The sequence below is a fragment of the Heptranchias perlo genome, chromosome 19 (genome assembly GCF_035084215.1).
Source record: "Heptranchias perlo isolate sHepPer1 chromosome 19, sHepPer1.hap1, whole genome shotgun sequence".
NCBI lineage: Eukaryota > Metazoa > Chordata > Chondrichthyes > Hexanchiformes > Hexanchidae > Heptranchias > Heptranchias perlo.
This window is the reverse complement of record NC_090343.1, coordinates 37,892,692-37,916,134: the sequence shown is the minus strand read 5'-3', so window position 1 is coordinate 37,916,134 and position 23,443 is coordinate 37,892,692. Positions and strand designations below refer to the sequence as shown.

General features: G+C 41.9%; 1 protein-coding gene across 1 annotated transcript in view; it reads left to right on the top strand.

Moving 5' to 3' along the window:
• The window catches only part of ctnnbl1 (catenin, beta like 1), a 220,812-nt gene that overhangs the window by 121,115 nt on the left and 76,254 nt on the right, over positions 1–23,443 (top strand). The window contains exon 11 of the mRNA XM_068000628.1: positions 13,010–13,191. Coding sequence (XP_067856729.1) covers positions 13,010–13,191 — 182 coding nt within the window. The remainder of the gene's footprint in view (positions 1–13,009; positions 13,192–23,443) is intronic.

The window sequence follows — 23,443 nt, the reverse complement described above, 5'->3', positions numbered from 1 at the left end:
TGTAAGAGCAATCCAGTTAGTCCCATTCCCCTGCTCTTTCCCCGTAGCTCTGCAAATTTTTTCCCTTCAAAGATTTATCCAATTCGTTTTTGAAAGCAGTGATTGAACCTGCTTCCACCACCCTCTCAGGCAGGGCATTCCACATCGTAACTACTCACCGTGTAAAAAAGTTTTTCCTAATGTCACCTTTGGTTCTTTTGCCAATCACCTTAAATATGCGTCCCCTGGTTCTCGACCCTTCTGCCAATGGGAACAGTTTCTCTTTATTTACTTCATCTAAACCCATCATAATTTTGAACACTTCTATCAAATCTCCTCTCAACCTTCTCTGCTCTAAGGAGAAGAATCCCAGCTTCTCCAGTCTATCCACATAACTGAAGTCCCTCATCCCAGGAACCATTCTAGTAAATCTTTTCTGCATCCTCTCTAAGTCCTTCACATCCTTCCTAAAGTGCGGTGGCCATAATTGGAAACAATATTCCAGTTGTGGCCGAACCAGTGTTTCATAAAGGTTCAACATAACTGCCTTGCTTTTGTACTCTATGCCTCTACTTATTAAGCCCAGGATCCAGCATGCTTTTTTAAATGCTTTCTCAACCTGTCCTGCCACCTTCAAAAATTTGTGCACATATACCCCCAGGTCGCTCTATTTCTGCACCACCTTTAGAATTGTACCATTTAGTTTATATTGCCTCTCCTCATTGTTCCTGCCAAAATTTATCACTTTGCACTTCTCTGTGTTTAAATTTCATCTGCCATGTGTCTGACCATTCCACTGGCCTGTCTATGTCTTCTTGAAGTCTTTAACTATTCTTCTCACTGTTTTCTACACTTCCAAGTTTTGTCATCTGCAAATTTTAAAATTATGCCCTGTACACCCAAGTCCTATTCATTAATATATATCAAGAAAAGTAGTGGTGCTAGTGCTGACCCCTGGGGAACACAACTGAATACCTTTCTCCAGTCCTAAAAACAACCATTCACCACTACTCTCTATTTCCTGTCACTTAGTCAATTTCGTATCCATGCTGCCACTGCCCCTTTTATTCCGTAGACTTCAGTTTCGCTGACAAGCCTATTATGTGGCGCTTTATCAAACGCCTTTTGAAAGTCCATATACACATCAACCGCATTGCCGTCATTACCTCATCAAAAAACTTATCAAGTTAGTTAAACATGATTTGCCTTTAACAAATCTGTGCTAGCTTTCCTTTATTAATCCACATTTATCCAAGTGACTATTAATTTTGTCCTGGATTATCGTTTCTAAAAGCTTCCCCACCACTGAGGTTAAACTGATTTGGCCTATAGTTGCTGGGTTTATCCTTACACCCTATTTTGAACAAGAATGTAACATTTGCAATTCTCCAGTCCTCTGGCACTAACCCCGTATCTAAGGAGGATTGGAAGATTAAGGCCAGCACCTCTGCAATTTCTACCCTTACTTCCCTCAGCAACCTAGGATGCATCCCATCTAGACTGGGTGGCTTATCTACTTTAAGCATGGCCAGCCTTTCTAGTACCTCCTTTTTATCAATTTTCACCCCTTTTTACTGTGACTTTGGCAGCATCATCTTCCTTGGTAAAGACACTTGCATCATCTTCCTTGGTAAAGACACTTGCAAAGTACTTATTTGGTACCTCAGCCATGCCCTCTGCCTGCATGCGTCAATCACCTTTTTGGTCCCTAATCGGCCCCACCCCTCCTCTTACTACCTGTTTACTATTTATATGCCTATAGAAGACTCCCTTTTATGTTAGCCGCCAGTCTATTCTCTCTCTCTGCCCCTCTTATTTCCTTTTTCACATCTCCTCTGTGCTTTCTATATTCTGCCTGATTCTCACTTGCATTATTTGTCATATGTCCCTTTTTCTGCTTCATCTTACTCTCTATCTCTTTTGTTATTGAGGGAGCTCTGGCTTTAATTGCCCTACCTTTCCCTCTCATGGTAATGTACCTAGACTAGAACCCAAACCATCTCCTCTTTAAAGGTGGCCCATTGTTCAATTACAGTTTTGCCTGCCAATCTTTGATTCCAATTTACCCGGACCAGATCTGTTGTCAACCCACTGAAATTGGCCCCCCTCCAATTGAGTATTTTTACTCGAGATTGCTCCTTGTCCTTTTCCATAACTAATCTAAACCTTATGATACTATGATCACTGTTCCCTAAATGTTTCCCCACTGACACTAGACCCAGAACCAGATCCAGCAATGCCTCCTTCCTCGGACCAGAAACATACTGATCAAGAAAGTTCTCCTGAACACACTTCAGAAATTCCTCCCCCTCTTTGTCCTTTACACTTTTACTATCCCATTCTATATTAGGATAGTTGAAGTCCCCCATTATCACCACTCTATTGTACTCTATTTGCAGGGAAATTACAGAGAGGTGCAAAAGCCATACAGTAGTGATAATGGGGGACTTCAACTATCCTAATATAGAGTGGGATAATAATAGAAGGGGCAAAGAGGGGGAGGAATTTTTGAAATGTGTACAGGCGAACTTTCTCATTGGGCTGGAAACGTACTGGTCAAGAAAGGAGGCATTGCTGGACTTGGTTCTAGGGGAGGAGGCGAACCAAGTGGAGCAAGTGTCGGTGGGAGAGCATTTAGGGAACAGCGATCATAGTATCATAAGGTTTAGAATAGCTATGGAAAAGGCCATGGACCACTCTAAAGTAAAAATATTCAATTGGAGGAGGGCCAATTTCAGTGAGATTAGAACAGATCTGGCCCGGGTAAATTGGAATCAAAGATTGGCAGGCAAAACTGTAATTGAACAGTGGGTGCCCTTTAAAGAGGAGATGGATCAGGTACTGTCCAGATACATTCCCACGAGGGAGAAAGGTAGGGCAACCAAAGGCTGAGCTCCCTGGATGACAAAAGAGATAGAGTAAGATGAAGTGGATGTTAGGTTGATAACACAAGTGAGAACCAGGCTGAATATTCAGAGGGTAAGTGGAAAAGGAAATAAGAGGAGCAGAGAGAGAGTATGAGAATAGACTGGCGGCCAACATAAAAGGGAATCCAAAAGTCTTCTATAGACATGTAAACAGTAAACGGGTTGTAAGTGGAGGGATGAGGCCGATTAGGGACCAAAAAGGAGATTACTCATGGGGGCAGAGTGCATCGCCGAGGTACTAAATGAGTACTTTGAAACATAGAAAATAGGAGCAAGAGTAGGCCATTTGGCCCTTCGGGCCTGCTCCGCCATTCAAAATTATCATGGCTGATTGTCTAACTCAGTACCCTGTTCCCACTTATTCCCCATATCCCTTGATCCCTTTAGCATTAAGAAATATATCTATCTCCTTCTTGAATACATCTAGTGACTTGGCCTCCATTGCCTTCTCTGGTAGAGAATTCCATAGGTTCACCACGCTCTGAGTGAAGAAATTTCTCCTCATCTTGGTTCTAAATGGCATACCTGGTATCCTGAGACTGTGACCCCTGGTTCTGGACTCCCCAGCCATCGGGATCATCCTCCCTGCATCTAGTCTGTCTAGTCCTGTTGGAATGTTATATGTTTCGATGAGATCACCTCTCATTCTTCTAAACTCTAGTGCATATAGGCCTAGTCGACCCAATCTCTCCTCATACGTCAGTCCTGCCATCCCAGGAATCAGTCTGGTAAACCTTCATTGCACTCCCTCCATGGCAAGGACATCCTTTCTCAGATAAGGAGACCAAAACTGCACACAATACTCCAGATGTGGTCTCATCAACACCCTGTATAACTGTAGTAAGACATCCCTGCTCCTGTACTCAAATCCTCTTGCAATGAAGGCCAACATACCATTCGCCTTCCTAACTGCTTGCTGCACCTGAATGCTTTCAGCGACTGGTGTACAAGGGCACCCAGGTCTCGTTGCACCTCCCCTTTTCCCAATCTATCACCATTCAGATAATCTGCCTTTCTGTTTTTACAACCAAAGTGGATAACCTCACATTTATCCACGTTATACTGCATCTGCCATGTTGTTGCCCACTCACTCAACTTGTCTAAATCACATTGGAGCCTCTTTGCATCCTCCTCACAGCTCACATTCCACCCCAGCTTTGTGTCATCTGCAAATCGTTGATAGACATTGTGAATAGCTGGGGCCCAAGCACTGATCCCTGCGGTACCCCACTAGTCTCTGCCTGCCACCGGAAAAAGACCCGTTTATTCCTACTCTCTGTTTCCTGTCTGTCAACCAATTCTCAATCCATGCCAGTATATTCCCCCCCCCAATCCCACGTGCTTTAATTTTGCACACTAACCTCTTGTGTGGGACCTTATCAAAAGCCTTCTGAAAATCCAAATACACCACATCCACTGGTTCTCCCCTATCTATTCTACTAGTTACATCCTCAAAAAACTCCAGTAGATTTGTTAAGCATGATTTCCCTTTCATAAATGCTGACTTTGTCCAATCCCGTTAATGCTTTCCAAGTGTTCTGTTATCACATCTTTTATAATAGACTCTCGCATTTACCCCACTACTGATGTTAGGCTAACTGGTCTGTAATTCCCTGTTTTTTCTCTCCCTCCTTTTTTAAATAGTGGTGTTACACACCCTCCGATCTGTAGGAACCGTTCCAGAGTCGATAGAATTTTGGAAGATGATGACCAATGCATCCACTATTTCCAGGGCCACTTCCTTTAGTACTCTGGGATGTAGATTATCAGGCCCTGGGGATTTGTCAGCCTTTAGCCCCATTAATTTCCCTAGCACTATTTTCTTACTAATACTGGTTTCCTTCAGTTCCTCCCTCTCAAGACCCTTGGTTCCCTAACATTTCTGGGAGGTTATTTGTGTCCTCCTTTGTGAAGACAGAACCAAAGTATATGTTTAATTGTTCTGCCATTTCTTTGTTCCCAATTATAATTTCCCCCATTTTTGTCTGCCAGGGACCTACATTTGTCTTCACTAATCTTTTTCTCTTGACATACTTATAGAAGCTTTTACAGTCAGTTTTTATGTTCCCTGCTAGTTTACTCTCATACTCTATTTTTCCCCTCTTAATCAATCTCTTTGTCCTCCTTTGCTGAATTCTGAACTGCTCCCAATCCTCAGGCTTGCTGCTTTTTCTGGCAATTTTATATGTCTCCTCTTTGGATCTAATACTATCCCTAATTTCTTTTGTAAGCCATGGTTGAGCCACCTTTCCTGTTTTATTTTTGCGCCAGACAGGAATGAATAATTGTTGTAATTCCTGCACAAGTTCTTTAAATATTAGCCATTGCCTATCCACCGTCATCCCTTTTAGTAAAGTTCCCCAATCTATCATAGCCAACTCACACCTCATACTTTCGTAATTCCCTTTATTTAGTTTCAGGACCCTAGTTTCGGATTCAACTACTCCACACTCCATCTTAATGAGCAATTCTACCATATTATGGTCGCTCTTCCCTAAGGGACCCCGCGCAACAAGATTGTTAATTAATTCTTTCTCATTGCACAATACCCAGTCTAGGATCGCCTGTTCTCTAGTTGTTTCCTCAACATACTGGTCTAGAAAACCATCATGTACACACTCCAGGAATTCCTCCCCCACAGTATTATTGCTAATTTGGTTTGACCAATCTATATGTAGATTAAAGTCACCCATGATTATAGTTGTACCCTTCTTGCATGCGTATCTAATTTCCTGTTTAATACCCTCCCCTACATCTCCACTACTGTTGAGGGGCCTATAGACAACCCCCACCAACGTTTTCTGCCCCTTGGTGTTTCTTAGCTCCACCCATACAGATTCCACTTCGTGATTTTCCGAGCCAATATCCTTCCTCACTATTGCATTGATTTCCTCCTTTACTAACAACGCTACACCACCTCCTTTCCATTTTTGCCTGTCCTTCCTAAATATTGAATACCCCTGGATGTTCAGTTCCCACCCTTGGTCACCCTGCAGCCATGTCTCCGTAATCGCAACTATATCATAACTGTTAATATCTATCTGCGCTGTTGATTCATCTAGCTTATTGTGAATGCTCCGTGCATTAAGACACAATGTCTTTAGATTTGTCTTTTTAAGATTGCTAGTCATCTTAGTTTTATTTTGCACCACGGCCGTATTTGTTTTTCACCCTTGTTTTCTCTGCCTTCCACTATTGCTTCTTCCCTTTCTGTCTTTTGTTTCTATCCTTGTTTCCCCCTCCTCTGTCTCCCTGCTCAGGTTCCCATCCAGCTGCCATTCTAGTTTAAACCTTCCCCAACAGCACTAGCAAACACCCCCGCGAGGACATTGGTCCCGGTCCCGGTCCTGCTCGGGTGTAACCCGTCTCACTTGTACAGGTCCCACCTTCCCCAGAACCTTCCCCTTGCATCTGTCTTTAACAAGGAAGATGATGCTGCTAGAGTTTCAGTGAAGGAAGACGGAGTTGAGGTACTGGATGGGCTAAAAATTGATAAAGGAGAGGTACTCGAAAGGCTGGCTGTACTTAAAGTAGATAAGTTACCCTGTCCGGATGGGATGCATCCTAGGTTGCTGAGGGAAGTACGTGTGGAAATTGCGGAGGTACTGGCCATAATCTGCCAAACATGCTTAAATACGGGGGTGATGCCAGAGGACTGGAGAATTACAAATGTTACACCCTTGCTCAAAAAAAGGTGTAAGGATAAACCCAGCAACTATAAGCCGGTCAGTTTAACCTCGGTGGTGGGGAAATTTTCAGAAACGATAATCCGGGACAAATTAGCAGTCACTTGGACAGGTGTGGATTGATTAGGGAAAGCTAGCACAGATTGGTTTAAGGAAAATCGTGTTTAGCTAACCTGATAGAGTTTTTTGATGAGGGAACAGAGGATAGATGGGGGCAATGCAATTGATGTGTATATGGACTTTCAAAAGACATTTGATAAAGTGCTGCATGGTAGGCTTATTGAGATTGCGGCTCATGGAATAAAGGGGGCAGTAGCAACATGGATGCAGAATTGGCTACGGGACAGGAAACACAGTAGTGGTGAACCATTATATTTTGGACTGGAGGGAGGTGTACAGTGGTGTTCCCCAGGGGTCGGTGCTGGGACCACTGCTTTTCTTGATATATGTTAATGACTTGGACTTGGACTTGGACTTGGGTGTACAGGGCACAATTTCAAAATTTGCAGATGACACAAAACTTGGAAGTGTAGTGAACAGTGAGAAGGATAGTGATAGAGAAGGATATAGATACTCTGGTGGCATGGGCGGACAAGTGGCGGATGAAATTTAACGCAGAAAAATGTGAGGTGATGCATTTCAGTAGGATGAATGAGAAGAGGCAATATAAACTAAAGGGCACAATTCTAAAAGGGGTAGAGGAACAGAGAGATCAGGAGGTATATGTACACAAATAGTTGAAGGTGACAGGGCAGGTTCAGAAAGTGGTTAAAAAAGCATACAGGATCCTGGGCTTTATAAATGTATTCGGGGGTTCTGCAGGTGACACCTCTCTGTCTGAACACGGTGATTGCCTTGGCAACGGGCAGTTGCAGGGGCATTCTGTAAACACCAGCTATTGTTCTATATGTATAAATGCGTAGGCTTCAAGGAGCTCCTGAACATTTACCTGAGGAAGGAGGAAGTCTCCGAAAGCTTGTGAATTTAAAATAAAATTGCTGGACTATAACTTGGTGTTGTAAAATTGTTAACAATTGTCAACCCCAGTCCATCACCGGCATCTCCACATCATTTATAAATAGAGGCATAGAGTACAAAAGTAAGGAAGCCATGATGAACTTTTATAAAACACTGGTTCGGTCACAGCTGGGCACCGCACTTTAGGAAAGATGTGAAGGCCTTAGAGAGGGTGCGGAAGAGATTTATTTAAATGATTCCAGAGATGAGGGACTTTGTTACGTGGATAGACTGGAGAAGCTGGGGTTGTTCTCCTTAGAACAGAGAAGGTTGCAAGAAGATTTGATAGAGGTATTCAAAATCATGAAGGGTCTAGACAGAGTAGATCGAGAGAAACTGTTCCCGTTAGCAGAAGAGTCAAGAACCAGAGGGCATAGATTTAATGTGATTGGCAAAAGAACCAAAGGTGACATGGGGAAAAGCTTTTTTGCACAGCGAGTGGTTAGGATCTGGAATGCACTGCTAGAGGGGGTGGTGGAAGCAGATTCAATCATGACAGTCAAAAGGGAACTAGATAAGTATTTGAAAGGAAGAAATTTGCAGGGCTACGAGGATAGGGTGGGGGAGTGGGACCAGCTGGATTGCTCTTGCATCGAGCCGGCGCGGACTCGATGGGCCGAATAGCCTCCTTCCGTGCTGTAACCTTTCTATGATTCTAAGACTTTTCTAGATTTTAAATACGCTTCATAGAATCATAGAAAGTTACAGCACAGAAGGAGGCCATTCGGCCCATCCATGTCTGTGCCGACGAAAAAGAGCTATCAAGCTTCGTCCCACTTTCCAGCACTTGATCCGTAGCCCTGTCGGTTACGGCACTTCAAATGCACATCCAAGTACTTTTTAAATGACTTGAGGGTATCTGCCTCACCCTTTCAGGCAGTGAGTTCCAGACCCCCACCACCCTCTGGGTGAAAATATTTCTCCTCAGCTCCCCTCTAATCCTTCTACCAGTTACTGACTCCTCTGCTAAGGGAAATAGGTCCTCCCTATCCACTCTAGCTAAGCCCCTCATAATTTTATATACCTCAATTAAATCTCCTCTCAGCCTCCTGTGTTCCAAAGAAAACAACCCCAGCCTATCCAAACTTTCCCCATGGCTAAAATTCTCCAGTCCTGGCAACATCCTCGTAAATCTCCTCTGTACCCTCTCTAGTGCAGTCATATTTTTCCTATAATGTGGTAACCAGAACTGTACGCAATACTCTAGCTGTGGCCTAACTAGTGCTTTATACAGTTCTATCATAACCTCCCAGCTCTTATATTCTATGCCTCGGCTAATAAAGGAAAGTATCCCCTATGCTGCCGTAACCACCTTATCTACCTGTCCTGCTACCTTCAGGGATCTGTGAACACGCACTACACCTCTCAGTATCCTCCCATTTATTGTGTATTCCCTTGTGTTGATGGACTTACCCAAATGCATTACCTCACACTTCTCCAGATTGAATTCCACTTGCCACTTTTCTGCCCACCTGACCAGTTCATTGATATCTTCCTGCAGTCTACATCTTTCTTCCTTATTATCAACCACACGGCCAATTTTTGTATCATCTGCAAACTTCTTGATCATGCTCCCCACAGTCAGTGGTCGATAAGTTACTCACCATCAGATACTTTCATAATGAGGATCCTAAGATTAGAACCACATTAATAATTCCCATTGACCTATGAATAAAACTAAAAATTTGACAATCTTCCATCCATTTCTTTCTTCGCATTCATGCTGCTCCCCTGTATGATGGAAAGTCAAGTTTTTCCCCCGGCAGCACCATGTACTTACCTTTTTTGTTAGTGTGGAGGCTGGAGAACTATTTTCATTAAAGTATGTTTTTGCATATTTGTCGCAAGTTTCCGTGTTCCAAATCCCTGTTGTTTACTCTACAGATGCCTCTGCGATCTTCTATTGCAAAACTTTGCATCACATGAATATTTTTAGACATTTCTGAAGAAGTTGAAACGCGAACAGTGTGTAATTACAATTCAATGGTAGCTTTTGTCTAGGTCAGGGTTAATCAGTAACTTTTTGTTGAGGACCACAATCCCAACATAAAACTCTAATATATTTATTACCTCTCTCCCCCTGAAGGAAATTTGTTTTAAGTGCATCGGTCCAACATTTCCTCCCAAGATTCCTCGGTAGTCTCCTCAGTCTCTTTTCATACGATTCAGTCAATTTCTTCCAGCTTTGACTGAAAGGGAATATTTGACGGCCTTTGGCTTGGCTGCATTTTGTTTATCATTGCTGTCCAACTCATCAAAAGGCACCTTTTACTCTGGAAGATGACAGAAATGCAGTTGTCTCTCCGTGTAAATGACATGGTGTTCAGGAACTCGGTGGCGATGTACATCTTCGATAATATGGGTCTTCAGATCTGTATTTGGGGTAAGGCTGCCTGTCTCAGTAAACACAATGAGACAGTCCTGGGTGTTAACACTTCGGGTCTTTCTATTATATAACGGAGCCTGGCACATTTACAACGTCCAGTTTCTGACACTTAATGTAAAAGCAGGAGAGTGGCATACAGAAATCACTCTGCCAAAGGGAATCTCTTAATCTAAATTCTGATCTCTGGGGATTGGAAAAACTAGTCCCATTTGATGTAAATTACAAACATTAATAGTTACTGCCTTAAAGGAAAGCATGGTTTACTAACATTTAGTATCATCTAGGCAAGCAGGTCCACTCTATGGAGAAGGACTTGGGTTGAACTTTGGTGCTTATCTATGAAAAGAGAGAAAATTGTAAGGAGAACAATCCCTCATCTACTGTTGAGTGCCAATTATGGAGGGCTGAAAGCAGGACGGCCGCCTTCTTTGCATCAGGAAGCATTTTGTCCAAAAGGGATTGGGATTAGAAGATAACATCTTAAAAAGGAAATCTTGATGCTCAACATAAAGCATTTCTCTGTGTGGTGAAGGATGCTAATAATCAGCCTCTTCATAGAATTGTATAAAATGTACAGCCCAGAAACGGGCCATTTGGCCCAACAGGTCCGTGCCGGTGTTTATGCTGGTGAACCATGAACTCATCAGTAATATCATGAAACAACCATCTTCAGCCAGAAGTGCAGAGTAGATGATCCATCTCAGCCTCCTCCCGATATTCCCACCATCACAGAAGCCAGTCTTCAGCCAATTTGATTCACTCCACGTGATATCAAGAAACGGCTGAGTGCACTGGATACAGCAAAGGTTATGGGCCCCGACAACATCCCAGCTGTGGTGCTGAAGACTTGTGCTCCAGAACTAGCCGCGCCTCTAGCCAAGCTGTTCCAGTACAGCTACAACACTGGCAATCTACCCAACGAAGTGGAAAATTGTGCAGGGATGTCCTGTCCACAAAAAGCAGGACAAGTCCAATCTGGCCAATTATCACCCCATCAGTCTACTCTCAATCATCAGCAAAGTGATGGAAGGTGTCGTCGACAGTGCTATCAAGCGACACCTACTCACCAATAACCTGCTCACCGATGCTCAGTTTGGGTTCCACCAGGACCACTCGGCTCCAGACCTCATTACAGCCTTGGTCCAAACATGGACAAAAGATCTGAATTCCAGAAGTGAGGTGAGAGTGACTGCCCATGGCATCAAGGCAGCATTTGACCGAGTGTGGCACCAAGGAGCCCTAGTAAAATTGAAATCCGAGGGAATCGGGGAAAACTCTCCAGTGGCTGGAGTCATACCTAGCACAAAGGAAGATGGTAGTGGTCATTGGAGGCCAATCACCTCAGCCTCAGGACATTGCTGCAGAAATTCCTCAGGGCAGTGTCCTCGGCCCAACCATCTTCAGCAGCTTCATCAGTGACCTTCCCACCATCATAAGGTTAGAAATGGGGATATTTGCTGAAGATTGCACTTTGTTCAGTTCCGTTCACAACCTCTCAGATAATGAAGCAGTCCATGACTGCATGCAGCAAGACCTGGACAACATCCAGGCTTGGCCTGATAAGTGGCAAGTAACATTCGTGCCAGACAAGTGCCAGGCAATGACCATCTGCAACAAGAGAGAGTCTAACCACCTCCCCTTCACATTCAATGGCATTACCATTGCCGAATCCCCCACCATCAACTTCCTGGGGGTCACCATTGACCAGAAACTTAACTGGACCAGCCATACTGTGGCTACAAGAGCAGTTCAGAGGCTGGGTATTCTGTGGCGAGTGACTCACCTCCTGACTTCCCAAAGCCTTTCCCCCATCTACAAGGCACAAGTCAAGAGTGTGATGGAATACTCTCCACTTGCCTGGATGAGTGCAGCTCCAACAACACTCAAAAAGCTCGACAATATCCAGGACAAAGCAGCCCACTTGATTGGCACCCCATCCACCACCTTAAATGTTCACTCCCTTCACCACTGGCGCACCGTGGCTGCAGTGTGTACCATCTACAGGATGCAGTGCAGCAACTCACCAAGGCTTCTTCAACAGCACCTCCCAAACCCGCGACCTCTACCACCCTAGAAGGACAAGGGCAGCAGGCACATGGGAACAACACCACCTGCACGTTCCCCTCCAAGTCACACACCATCCCGACTTAGAAATATATCGCCCGTCCTTCATTGCTGGATCAAAATCCTGGAACTCCCTTCCTAACAGCACTGTGGGAGAAGCTTCACCACACGGACTGCAGTGGTTCAAGAAGGTGGCTCACCACCACCTTCTCAAGAGCAATTAGGGATGGGCAATAAATGCTGGCCTTGCCAGCGACGCCCACATCCTATGAACGCATTAAAAAAAGCCTGCCACTGGTGAGCTACTTTCTTTGTGTAGCTAATGACCAGGTTACTTGCTGCCCTCTACCTGATACAATTTTTCTCATCAGTTAATTTTGCTATTGATGTTAGAATTAAGTAAGACCAAGTAGGACCACACTTCAAATTGAAAGGCTAGATGGTAGGTTGTGACCTTCCAGTCATGCCATTCCCCCTTCAAATTCCACAGACAGTGTAAAAACATAGCAAAGATTCACAAGGTTTTAAAAAAAAAGCTAATTTAAAGGCTTGTTATATTTAAATTGTAGTGATATGAGCAAATCTCAAGTCCTACAGAGAAATAAGCAGACGAGTACCTGCAATTTATTATAGAAAATAGCCTCATTAAGTGAAAACCTACTTTAATTATTGAGATAGTTCCTCTGATTCAGATTTACATCCACAAATGCTTTGTGTTTCCTATGGGGACTGCAGTGGTAATTCTGCACCAATATGAAAGATGAGGTCTGAATCTTGGAGCTGTATTTAAAGAATATATATGGTTAGTAAATAAACAATCCCAATATTCCTAAAGTCTTTTCTATGACTTGCAGCAAGTTTTAAAATTTGACAGATATTTTTAAAATTGCATGTGATGAAGAGAAATATTCACTTGTTTTAATCAATGGTGTATAATTTATGTTTTATAGAGAAAAGAAAATGTCACGAGCCAGTGCTCTAAAGGTGTTGGATCATGCTGTGATTGGTCCTGAAGGGTCTGATAACTGTCACAAGTTTGTGGATATCCTTGGACTAAGGACGATATTCCCCCTTTTCATGAAAACACCAAAGAAAATGAAGAAAGCTGGAATGACAGAAAAAGAACATGAAGGTAAGCTGAGGTCAGATCCCTTAACCTTCTAAAAGCTCCAGCCACATTTTTGTACAAAATAAAATGAAAGTAAAGGATAATCCCAGAGCAGTTACTCCCTGGCATTAATCATTGTTACACATGTCTAGCTTCTTTTAGTACAAGCACCATTTAGAGCATTCCCAGATAAATTGAATTAAAAAATGTCCTTGTCTTTTACCCTTCATTTTTCTCTTTCCCACAACACAAAAATAGACTTCTTGAATCATGGGATATTCATAAAAAGTGATCGAAAGTGAAAATAGGGAGAAAGTTTTGTTTTTAGGCTAGCTTTGAGTTAGCTTTTGGGTTTATTATTTTAAATTCAGCACACGCATTCAGTATCCTGGTGTGTTTCTGCCTATTAAAATGTGAGCGAGAATCGGTACAGTGTAAAGTTCTGCTGTGTTTCCTTAGGCTCCATATTGCTGTCGTGCGGGTAGCAGATAAATCTGTATTCTTAGAGTTGGTTTGAAAAGTTGAGACAAATCTAATTAGAGCTTGTTAAATATAGCTGAAAATTGATCAGACCTTTCCCATGGGATAGGATAAAGAGATAGATGTTTTCAAACAATCCTCTTCTGGTTTTAAAGAACATGCACAGTTCTAATAAAAGCTTATGAGCAGAATGCTCAGGTATGAGTCCCATAATGGTTTAATTAGCATCTATGAAAGTCCCATCACTTAAAACTGTTCAACAATAAATTAAAGCCAGAGGACTTGAGTACCAACAAAGAATGCTTTACCATTGTAAACTTGAGTTGGCCAGTTATGTTGTGAATTGTAACATCACAGTTTTGTTACACAACTCCGTATTCTGTTTTAAACGGCGAGAAAGGAAAAATCTCTCTCTCTCTCTCTCTCTCTCTCTTTCCTCTTTCCTCCCCCCACCCCCCCTTCCAATGTTGGGCATATCAGACTATAGTTATTTTCTACCTCAAATTCTATTTCCTCCTTTGGTCAGGGAAAGTGAGAAGAAGCAGGAAGTTGAAGCTGCAGTTACACAAATTCCGATCGGAGACCAGTTCATGTTACATATGCAGTAGTCACATAGATCGAAGCTCTACTGCCAGTCAGATTTCTCAAATTTTTCAGCAGCTCTGAAGTTGGTAACGGACCTCATAATGTTGGCATGATGATAATTGCACATATCAAAAGCGAGCATTGAAGGTGAAAATGGAAACATAAGGGGCTATAGGCACCATAGAAATAGAATTTTACAGAAGGAAGCCATTTAGCCCATTGGGTATGTGCCAGCTTTTTGCTAGAGCAATCCAAAACTAATCCTACTACCCTGTTCTCTCCCCATAGAAGAAAGAACAAACGTACATCTACATAAGGGCCTTTCACGACCTCCGCATGTCCCAACCGTTTCACAGCCAGTTAATTACTTTTGAAGTGTAGCCACTGTTATGTAGATGAACATGGCAAACAATTTAAGCACAGCAAGGCTGCACAAAAACTAATGAGATAAATGACTAGATAATCTGTTTTAGTGTTGTTGGTTGAGGGATAAATGTTGGTCAGGACACCGGGAGAACTCCTATGCTCTTCTTCGAATAGTGTCATGGGATCTTTTACGTCAACCTGCGCTGGCAGAACCTCAGTTTAATGCCTCATCCAAAACTCAGCACCTCAACTGTGCAGTGCTCCCTCAGTACTGCACTGAAATGTCAGCATAGATTGTGTGCTCAAGTGTGCTGACAGTATTTTCTCATTATTTATTTTAGCTAAGCCTCTGTATCTATTCCAATGGGTCTATTAATCCTGCTATTCCCCTCTAGTTTCAAACTTTAGACTTTCCCCACCCCCTTGCCATATTAAATTAAATCCTCTACCACTGTTCTGTTTACCCTCTGCACACAGTATGAAGGTCCTCTGCCCTGCCATCCCTTTGTGTCTAATTTTAAAAATGTAGACATTGTTAGCCTGAATTCCCACGAGCACCAAACTCTCAAGAATCAAAATCTACTTACTCACTTTACACAAGAAAAAAAAATCCTGCGCAATGGCACTTCTAGGCTAAATTCCACACTCTTCTAGTCTCTCATCTCTTTTGTAACCAATTATTTACCTATTATCACCTCAAACCAGTTCATAGTTAAGGCATCAAATAAACAATTTTAACCAGTTCCTAATATTAAGCAGCTAAAATGAAGCAAATTAAAAAGTTTAATTTCAAAATACTGTAAAATATATAAATGTAAATTTCAGTACTAATCTCCCACTCACTCCCACTGAGGCTAAGCTCCACACACTTCTGGCATCTCACAGTTTGAGGTTGAGCTCTCGCTACCGAGCTTAAATTTATACAGAAAATGATGGCATTTTCTATAAACTTTATTGCTCATTTGCAATTTTGAATATTTGTCTGCTGTTCTACTACACACCCAAATGTCAGGAGACCAGAGATGTACAGCTGCCTGAGAACAAGAAGTTTAATACCCTCATTTGTCAAGGGTGTTGGCCCCCCAACTATAATGTGATGTGGAGTCAAAAGCGGCAGCATAATTTCAGACTGGCAAGTTAATGTTGCATACAAACAAGCTTTCCAGGTTAGAGTAGTATTGGGCGTAAATGACTACTGATTTTCAGAACATTTCCATGTTTATTTAAAACTCAAGTTAGATTTTATACACTCTGGGATTAAAAACTGCTCATCAGTGAATTCTTGTACAGATTAAACTGTATTAGACTTTCTACAATGGCCACCAGCTGACATCTATCTCAACAATATAGTTATAATTAACATTAATAAATTACTAGTCCAGCAACATTATCACTACACTACTGTGCCCGTTAATTATTAGTACGAGTCGTAATTAGATTAGAAACCTCCCAATTGCTCTTTTACACTCAGGGCCAATTTTTTGGCCCCAGCTGGTTTTGATAAACCCTATCCCTCCTGGAAAAAAATGTTGCTTTTTCAGCAAATCTCCTTCAGTTATCCACAAATGCTAGTTTCTCCTTTTTTTATTCAAAGCCTCAAACCAATCATTAAAGCCTTTCTGTTCACCCTACAATGACAGGTAATAAACCAGAGACCACAATCCTGGTACTTTTAACCGTAAATTTACTGTTCATTCTCTGGTAATTGTCCTTTAAAAGGACAGACTTCTTATCCATAATATTAATTGTACCTATATGTAAAGCAGTCAGTGTAATTTATACTTGGGTCAGGATCGAACAACATGACACTTAATGAAAATGATTATCGTGCAGAATATCTCCGAAAAAAGTGATGCATATTGACACACTGTGCATTAATCCAAAGGAGAGGTGAACACTGTTACTGAACACAGTCGTATGTGCCTGTAGTCAATTTAACACTGTTCAATTGTCTTGAGACTGACACCGTGTTGGTTAATAGCCATATGACTTTATTTAGTACAAACAAGAATCAATATAGTACAGTATTTAAGCAATAATTTACAAAGCACAATTGAGAATTATATTACCCCGTTGTCCTTTGGATTGAAGCTGCAACCCTGTTCCTTCATTCTCATACTCTCATTCTCCTGCCTGGTGCTTTCTTTTCTGCCTTCTACATTAACAACGTCTCAGATCCGTGGGATCCAAAATTGGCTCAGTGGCAGGAAGCAAAGGGTAATGGTCGACGGGTGTTTTTGTGACTGGAAGGCTATTTCCAGTGGGGATCCGCAGGGCTCAGTACTAGGTCCCTTGCTTTTTGTGATATATATTAATGATTTGGACTTGAACGTAGGGGGCATGATTAAGAAGTTTGCAGGTGATACAAAAATTGGCCGTGTGGTTGATAGTGAGGAGGAAAGCTGTAGATAGCAGAAAGATATCAATCAACTGGTCAGGTGAGCAGAAAAGTGGCAAATGGCATTCAATCCGGAGAAGTGTGAGGTAATGCATTTTGGGAGGCCAAACAAGGCAAGGGAGTACATAATAAATGGAAGGGGACTGAAAGGTGTAGAGGAAGTGAGGGACTTTGGAGTGCATGTCCACAGATCCCTGAAGATAGCAGGACAGGTAGATGAGGTGGTTAAGAAGGCATATGGAATACTTTCCTTTATTAGCTGAGGCATAGAATATAAGAGCAGGGAGGTTATGCTGGAACTGTATAAAACACTGGTTAAGCCACAGTTTGAGTACTGTGTATGGTTCTGGTCACCACATTACAGAAAGAATGTAATTGCACTAGAGAAGGTACAGAGGAGATTTACAAGGATGTTGCCAGGGCTGGAGAATTTTGGCTGAGGAATAATTGGATAGGTTGGGGTTGTTCTCTTTGGAACGGAGGAGGCTGAGGGGTGATTTAATTGGGGTGTACAAAATTATGAGGAGCCTAGATAGAGTGGATAGGAAGACCCTTTTCCCTTAGGAGAGAGGTCAATAACCAGGGGGTATAGATTTAAAGTAACTGGTAGAAGGATTAGAGGGGAGCTGAGGAAAATGTTTTTCACCCAGAGGGTGGCAGGGGTCTGGAACTCACTGCCTGAAAGACTGGTAGAGGCAGATACCCTCAACTCATTTAAAAAGTACCTGGATGTGCACCTGAAGTGCGGTGACCTACAAGGCTACGGACCAAGTGCTGGAATGCGGGATTAGGCTGGGTGGCTCATTTTCGGCTGGCATGGACACGATGGGCTGAATGGCCTCTTTCTGTGCCAAAAAGTTTCTATGATTCTATAATATGATCACCCCAGTTATACCCCAAAAAACAGAACTGCGGCAAAACACATCCAATCGGTTATTTTCCCCATTACTACCCTTATTTCACCCAATCATATGGACAACATGTACTTGTCTAGGTGAAACAGTGCCTTGTGGGCCCCCCCTTATCACTCCTTATTCTTAGCACAATGTTTCTCTGTCCCTGCAGTTGATGAATCACCCTGTTGGACTTGAAGGTGACAGGAGTTCTAGCTAGGTTCAGCATTCCAGTATGTCCGAAGGGATGGAGGTACTGTTATGTTCCTCCCTTAGTTTGCAATAACGAGATGCTCATGGCTGTTAGTTATCCTGCAGCTGCAGTAAATTATTTTAAGAACAGTCTATTTGGTGGCACAGCAGTTCCAGCTAAAGCCGTGACTATTTAACCCCTTCGAGCCTGGTTCCCCAAAATATCGTCTAAACCTATAGTTCCTTATAGTCCCCACCTTGAGGAAGAGGAGCCATCTCCGACTCCTCACTCAGTCTTATTTTGTACCTTGCTGCATCGGGGCCGCTATCGCTAGGTTGTTAGCGTGTCAACTGAATCTTTTAAGCATATGCTTCAAGGAACACATCATAATATCAAGAAATCATGGACTTTAAAGACTCTCCAGCTCTCCTTTTACAAATATCCATCTTGTGGATATTTTTGCTAAGTATTATTTCTCCCTAGGCCAATTTCATTGATAACTGAAAAGAACCTAACCTGAATTTTGGAAATCCAAATTACTATGTCCCTCTTTAATTTCAATCTCTCTGATTGGTACCAGTGTTTCCTGATTAGTCGTTTTTTCTATGGAGCATGTGTCAGAGCCTTGTTTAAAAGGTTATCTCGCTCTCCTGAACCACATTAACCATTTCATGTCATGCTGTTGTCCAGTAACTGAGCATGTCTCAGATCCGTTCTTCAGCGCATCTTCATCATGCATGTCTGCACACTAGTTGCCTCACATGCAACACATCACAAGTAAACTTTCTGCTAGCCAGTTTCTTTTTCCTCATGGTATTTCTAAATGTGATTTCCATGGCACACATCATATGTCTAGTACGATTCAATCCTGTAAGAGCAACTGCACTGTTTAAAGAGTGGTTCCAGTAGCTCGCCAGGCCGTTGGCCTTTGTAATCATTTCTTCATCCTGGTCTCCATTTACAATTGATAGCAACATACATTTGTATCTTTTATGTCCTCTGTAGCCATTGTTGGGCTTTCAGGCTTTCTTTTCAAAAGATCGTGGGGTGTCTGAAGGTTTTTGTTTATCTCCTCCTACAGGGTCCCGATGTCTCAGGTAGTGGGCAGGCTATCAAATGTAGTTTCTCATTGTTCAGTATAGGCAAGGTCACAAATATCTCAACGAGAAACCTATCAAATTACTATTCTCAACTACACTTCCCTGATTTTCACTAGATTGTACATTTATACTAGATTGATATTTTGTGGTAGATCATGCCCAGGTGATTGATTTTACTCATGGATGGACTCACACATCTTTCCCTAACTCCTTTGGTTTGGTTCCTGAAATTCACCCATAATCACCTAGGGCGGTGACCATCGAAAAATTCCCATTTGGTTGTAATTTCTCTGTTTGTATACTTTAATCCTCAATTATTTCCTCTCATCCAGTTTTACACATTCCCATCATATTACCATTCATGAGCTCTGGAGGAACTGTCCAATATAATCACAGTCTGGTCCAATATTTCAATACATTTTTTGTTTATTTTACTTAAATTCTTCTTTTCGCTTTTCTTTATCCCAATTTGACAGCAGTATTGTTTGACAAGTCCTGTCAGTCCATGTACAAATTTATTCCCCCCCAAAATACTTTCTTCCTTGATACACGGCATTGGACATGAACCATTTAGACTAGACTCTTATTTTAAAATATAATTTGATTATCCCCTTAAACTACCGGTGAATTTTCCCTTCTCGAGTGCTTGAACTGCAACTCATATCAATTTATCTTATCAATTCCAATTTCAGAAACCAATTATTTCCAGGCTTTGTGGTTTTACAGTAGAGACAGTAGTGCTTGTAATTACAGAAAATGCTGGAGAAGCTCAACAAGTCAGGCAGCATCTGTGGAGAAAGAAACAGAGTTAAGGTTTCAGGTCGAAGACCTTTCGTCAGAACTTGTGCTGTCAAAGACCTTTTGTCAGTGCTTGTAATTACTTTTGGCAAAATGTTTTCAAAAGAGGTAAAGCAACTTGGTTTATTCTCATGGATGATTGTTTTTCCTTCTCCATGTAATTTTGAATTTTCGATAGGGCTTAAATCTTAGTCCAAGGAGAACAACCCCAGCTTCTCCAGTCTATCCATATAACTAAAGTCCCTCATCCCTGGAATCATTCGAGTAAATCTTAGCTGCCACCTCTCTAAGGCCTTCATATCTTTCCTAAAGTGCGGTGCCCAGAACTGGACACAGTACTCCAGTTGTAGTCGAATCAGTGTTTTTTAAAGATTCATCGTGACTTCCTTGCTTTTGTACTCTATGCCTCTATTTGTAAAGTCCAGGATCCCGTATGCTTTTTTAACCCCTCTCTCAACCTGCCTTGCCACTTTCAACGATTTGTGCACATATACCCCGAGATCTCTCTGTTCCTGTACCCCTTTTAGAATTGTGCCCTCTGGTTTATATTGCCCCTTCTCGTTCTTACTACCGAAATGTATCACTTCGCATTTTTCTGCGTTAAATTTCATTTGCCACTTGTCCGCCCGTTTCATCAGCCTGTCTGTATCCTCATGAAGTCTATCGGTATTCTCCTCACTGTTCACTTCACTTCCATGCTTTGTATCATCTGCAGCTTTTGAAGTTGTGCCCTATACACCCAAGTCCAAGTCATTAATATATATCAAGAAAAGCAGTGGTTCTAGTACTGACCTCTGGGGAACACCACTGTACACCTCCCTCCAGTCCAAAAAACAACCATTCACCACTACTCTCTGCTTCCTGTTACTTAGCCAATTTTGTATCTATGTTGCTAGTGTTCCCTCTATTCCGTGGGCTGCAATCTTGATGACAAGCCTATTATGCGGCACTTTATCAAACGCCTTTTGAAAGTCCATATACACCGCATCAACTGCATTGCCTTCATCTACCCTCTCTGCCACCTCATTAAGTTAGTTAAACACAATTTGCCTTCAACAAATCTCTGCTGACTTTCCCTAATCAATCCACACTTGTCCAAGTGACTGCTAATTCGGTCCCGGATTATCGTTTCTAAAAGTTTCCCCACCTCCGAGGTTAAACTAACTGGTCCATAGTTGCTGGGTTTATCCTTTAAGAAATTTATTTTAAATAAATGCAAAGGTTGTTGCTTGGTGAATTAAAAACAGATGTTGGTGCCCTTGGTAGGGGCTAACTCCTTTGCAGAAACAAAATGACGGAGCCAGATATCATCAGATGAATGCAGCATTCTCAGCGTAGCTTTCACGTAATTTTTGAAAAAACCTTTAGCGTCGGGAGATAGCATTTCAGTTCGTTCATCTCAGTTGTATTTTTGTTCCGTCAATATTTTGTTGAGGTCTCCATCGGTTTCTAATTGTTTCTTAAGTTTTATAATTTGAGATACGAGATGGAGGTATCCTTTAACTTGTTCTGTTTTGCGGTCACTTTTTTTCTGACCACAACCGATCACAAGATAAAAAGGGTGCTGTCAGAGCTAACAGCTATCAAATTTCAGTGCAACCAAGATGATTATCTCAAAATTAATCTCCTCTACGAGATAACAAGATATCGTTCTTCGATTTACAGTTACAAACAACATTAACTCCTTACACATCAATTCACACCCACCAATACTCAACACAATTCCAATCAGATCAATTCATGCTCACCAATACTCAACACAACTTCAAACAGATTCATTTTCATATGTGATAATCTCGTGTCTGGAATTTGAGACTCCCAAATTTTTTATAAATACCAAAATTTTACTGTGGCCACAATAAAAGTCTGGTTTCCACAATTTGATAGGTTAGTTAACCTCTAACTCCAATTTTAATTCAGCAATATCAAAATTAAACACAACACAAAACAAATAAAATTATCAATATAGTATGTGCTTACTAAAACCCAGTAAATTATATAGTCTTGTTTCATCGTTCTTAAGGCGTGCCTTTCCAAAAACTGAAAATACTGGAAATAACTGTAGAGCTAAACAAAACCTTTGTAACATTATACAAAAGAGGAAAACTCATAACAAGCATTAATAAGGGGCCGTAGCCCGCAACAGCAAAAGGAAAGCGTACTCAATGAGGACAGGCTTTTTAAAAAGACAGTACACTGAAAACAAAAGAACACATTCTGTAGCGTGTGATCCTTTCCCTTTCTTCTTGATTCCATCATAGGTTCCTATTCTGTACCAACTCAAAGTCTCCAGCTCACTGTCTATGTCCTCACCCAAGCCTGGTGTGGTGAAGCTCCCTCCATCTTTTTGTTCGTTCTTCCTCATCTTTCAATCTACCCTTCCGAATTTCAACTTCCTCTCTTAACCTCCCTAACTCCTGTGGCTGAAGCAACAAAACTTCTGCTTTCCAATCCTCCTCTTTAATTTCCTTCTCCCTTACCAGTTTCTTTACTTTAGTCTCTACCTCACACAAAGTCTGATAGAAGTTCCTATTTTAATTCTTCGTCCTTCTGCACAATTTCTTTCCTATTTCACTTTTGCTTCAAACATCCATTCTGTTGGCTTTTGGCACGTGTCCCCTTCAGGACTGGTTAAAAACAACACTAAATCTGTCACGCGTAATTTATCAAACTTCTTTTCTCAGACTCTCAACATCGGTTGAGCTAGCCATTCTGTCGACACTAAAGTGTTGATGAATTGTCACTATACCACTCGGTAGGTTGCAATGTCCTATGCTCCCGAAGGTTCCCTTCCTAGGCAATATCAGACCACGTCAGTCCTAGTATCTCGCTTATACCACATATGCCAACGGCTATTTTGTCAGTCTCCTGGCTGAAGCTTGCCAATTTGTAGTCGATTTGACTCTCTGTTCAATTGATCGAGACTCACACTGTATTGGTCAATAGCCATGTGACTTTATTTAGTACAAGCAAGAATCAATACATTATAGTATTTAAGCAGTAGTTTACAAAGCACAATTGAGAATTATATTACCCTGTTGTCCTTTGGTTAGAAACCGCAACTGCGTTCCCTGTTCCTTCATTCACGCACTCTCGGTCTCGTTCACCCACCTGGTGCTTTCTTTTCTGTCTTCTACACTAACAAAGTCTCAGATCCCCCCAGTTATACCCAAAAAAACGGAACTGCGGCAAAATACATCCGATCAGGTATTTTCCCCAATACAATCCTTAATTTACCCAATCATTAGGACAACATGTACTTGTCCAGATATGAGAGTGCCATGTGCCCCCCCCCTTATCTCTCCTTATTCTTAGCACGATGTTTCTCTGTCCCTGCAGTTGATGAATCACCCTGTAGGCCTTTAAGGTAATGGGAGTTCTAGCTAGCTTCAGCATTCCTGTATGTCTGAAGGAGTGGGGGTACCGTTGCATTCCTCCCTTAGTTTGCAATAGCACGGCTGTT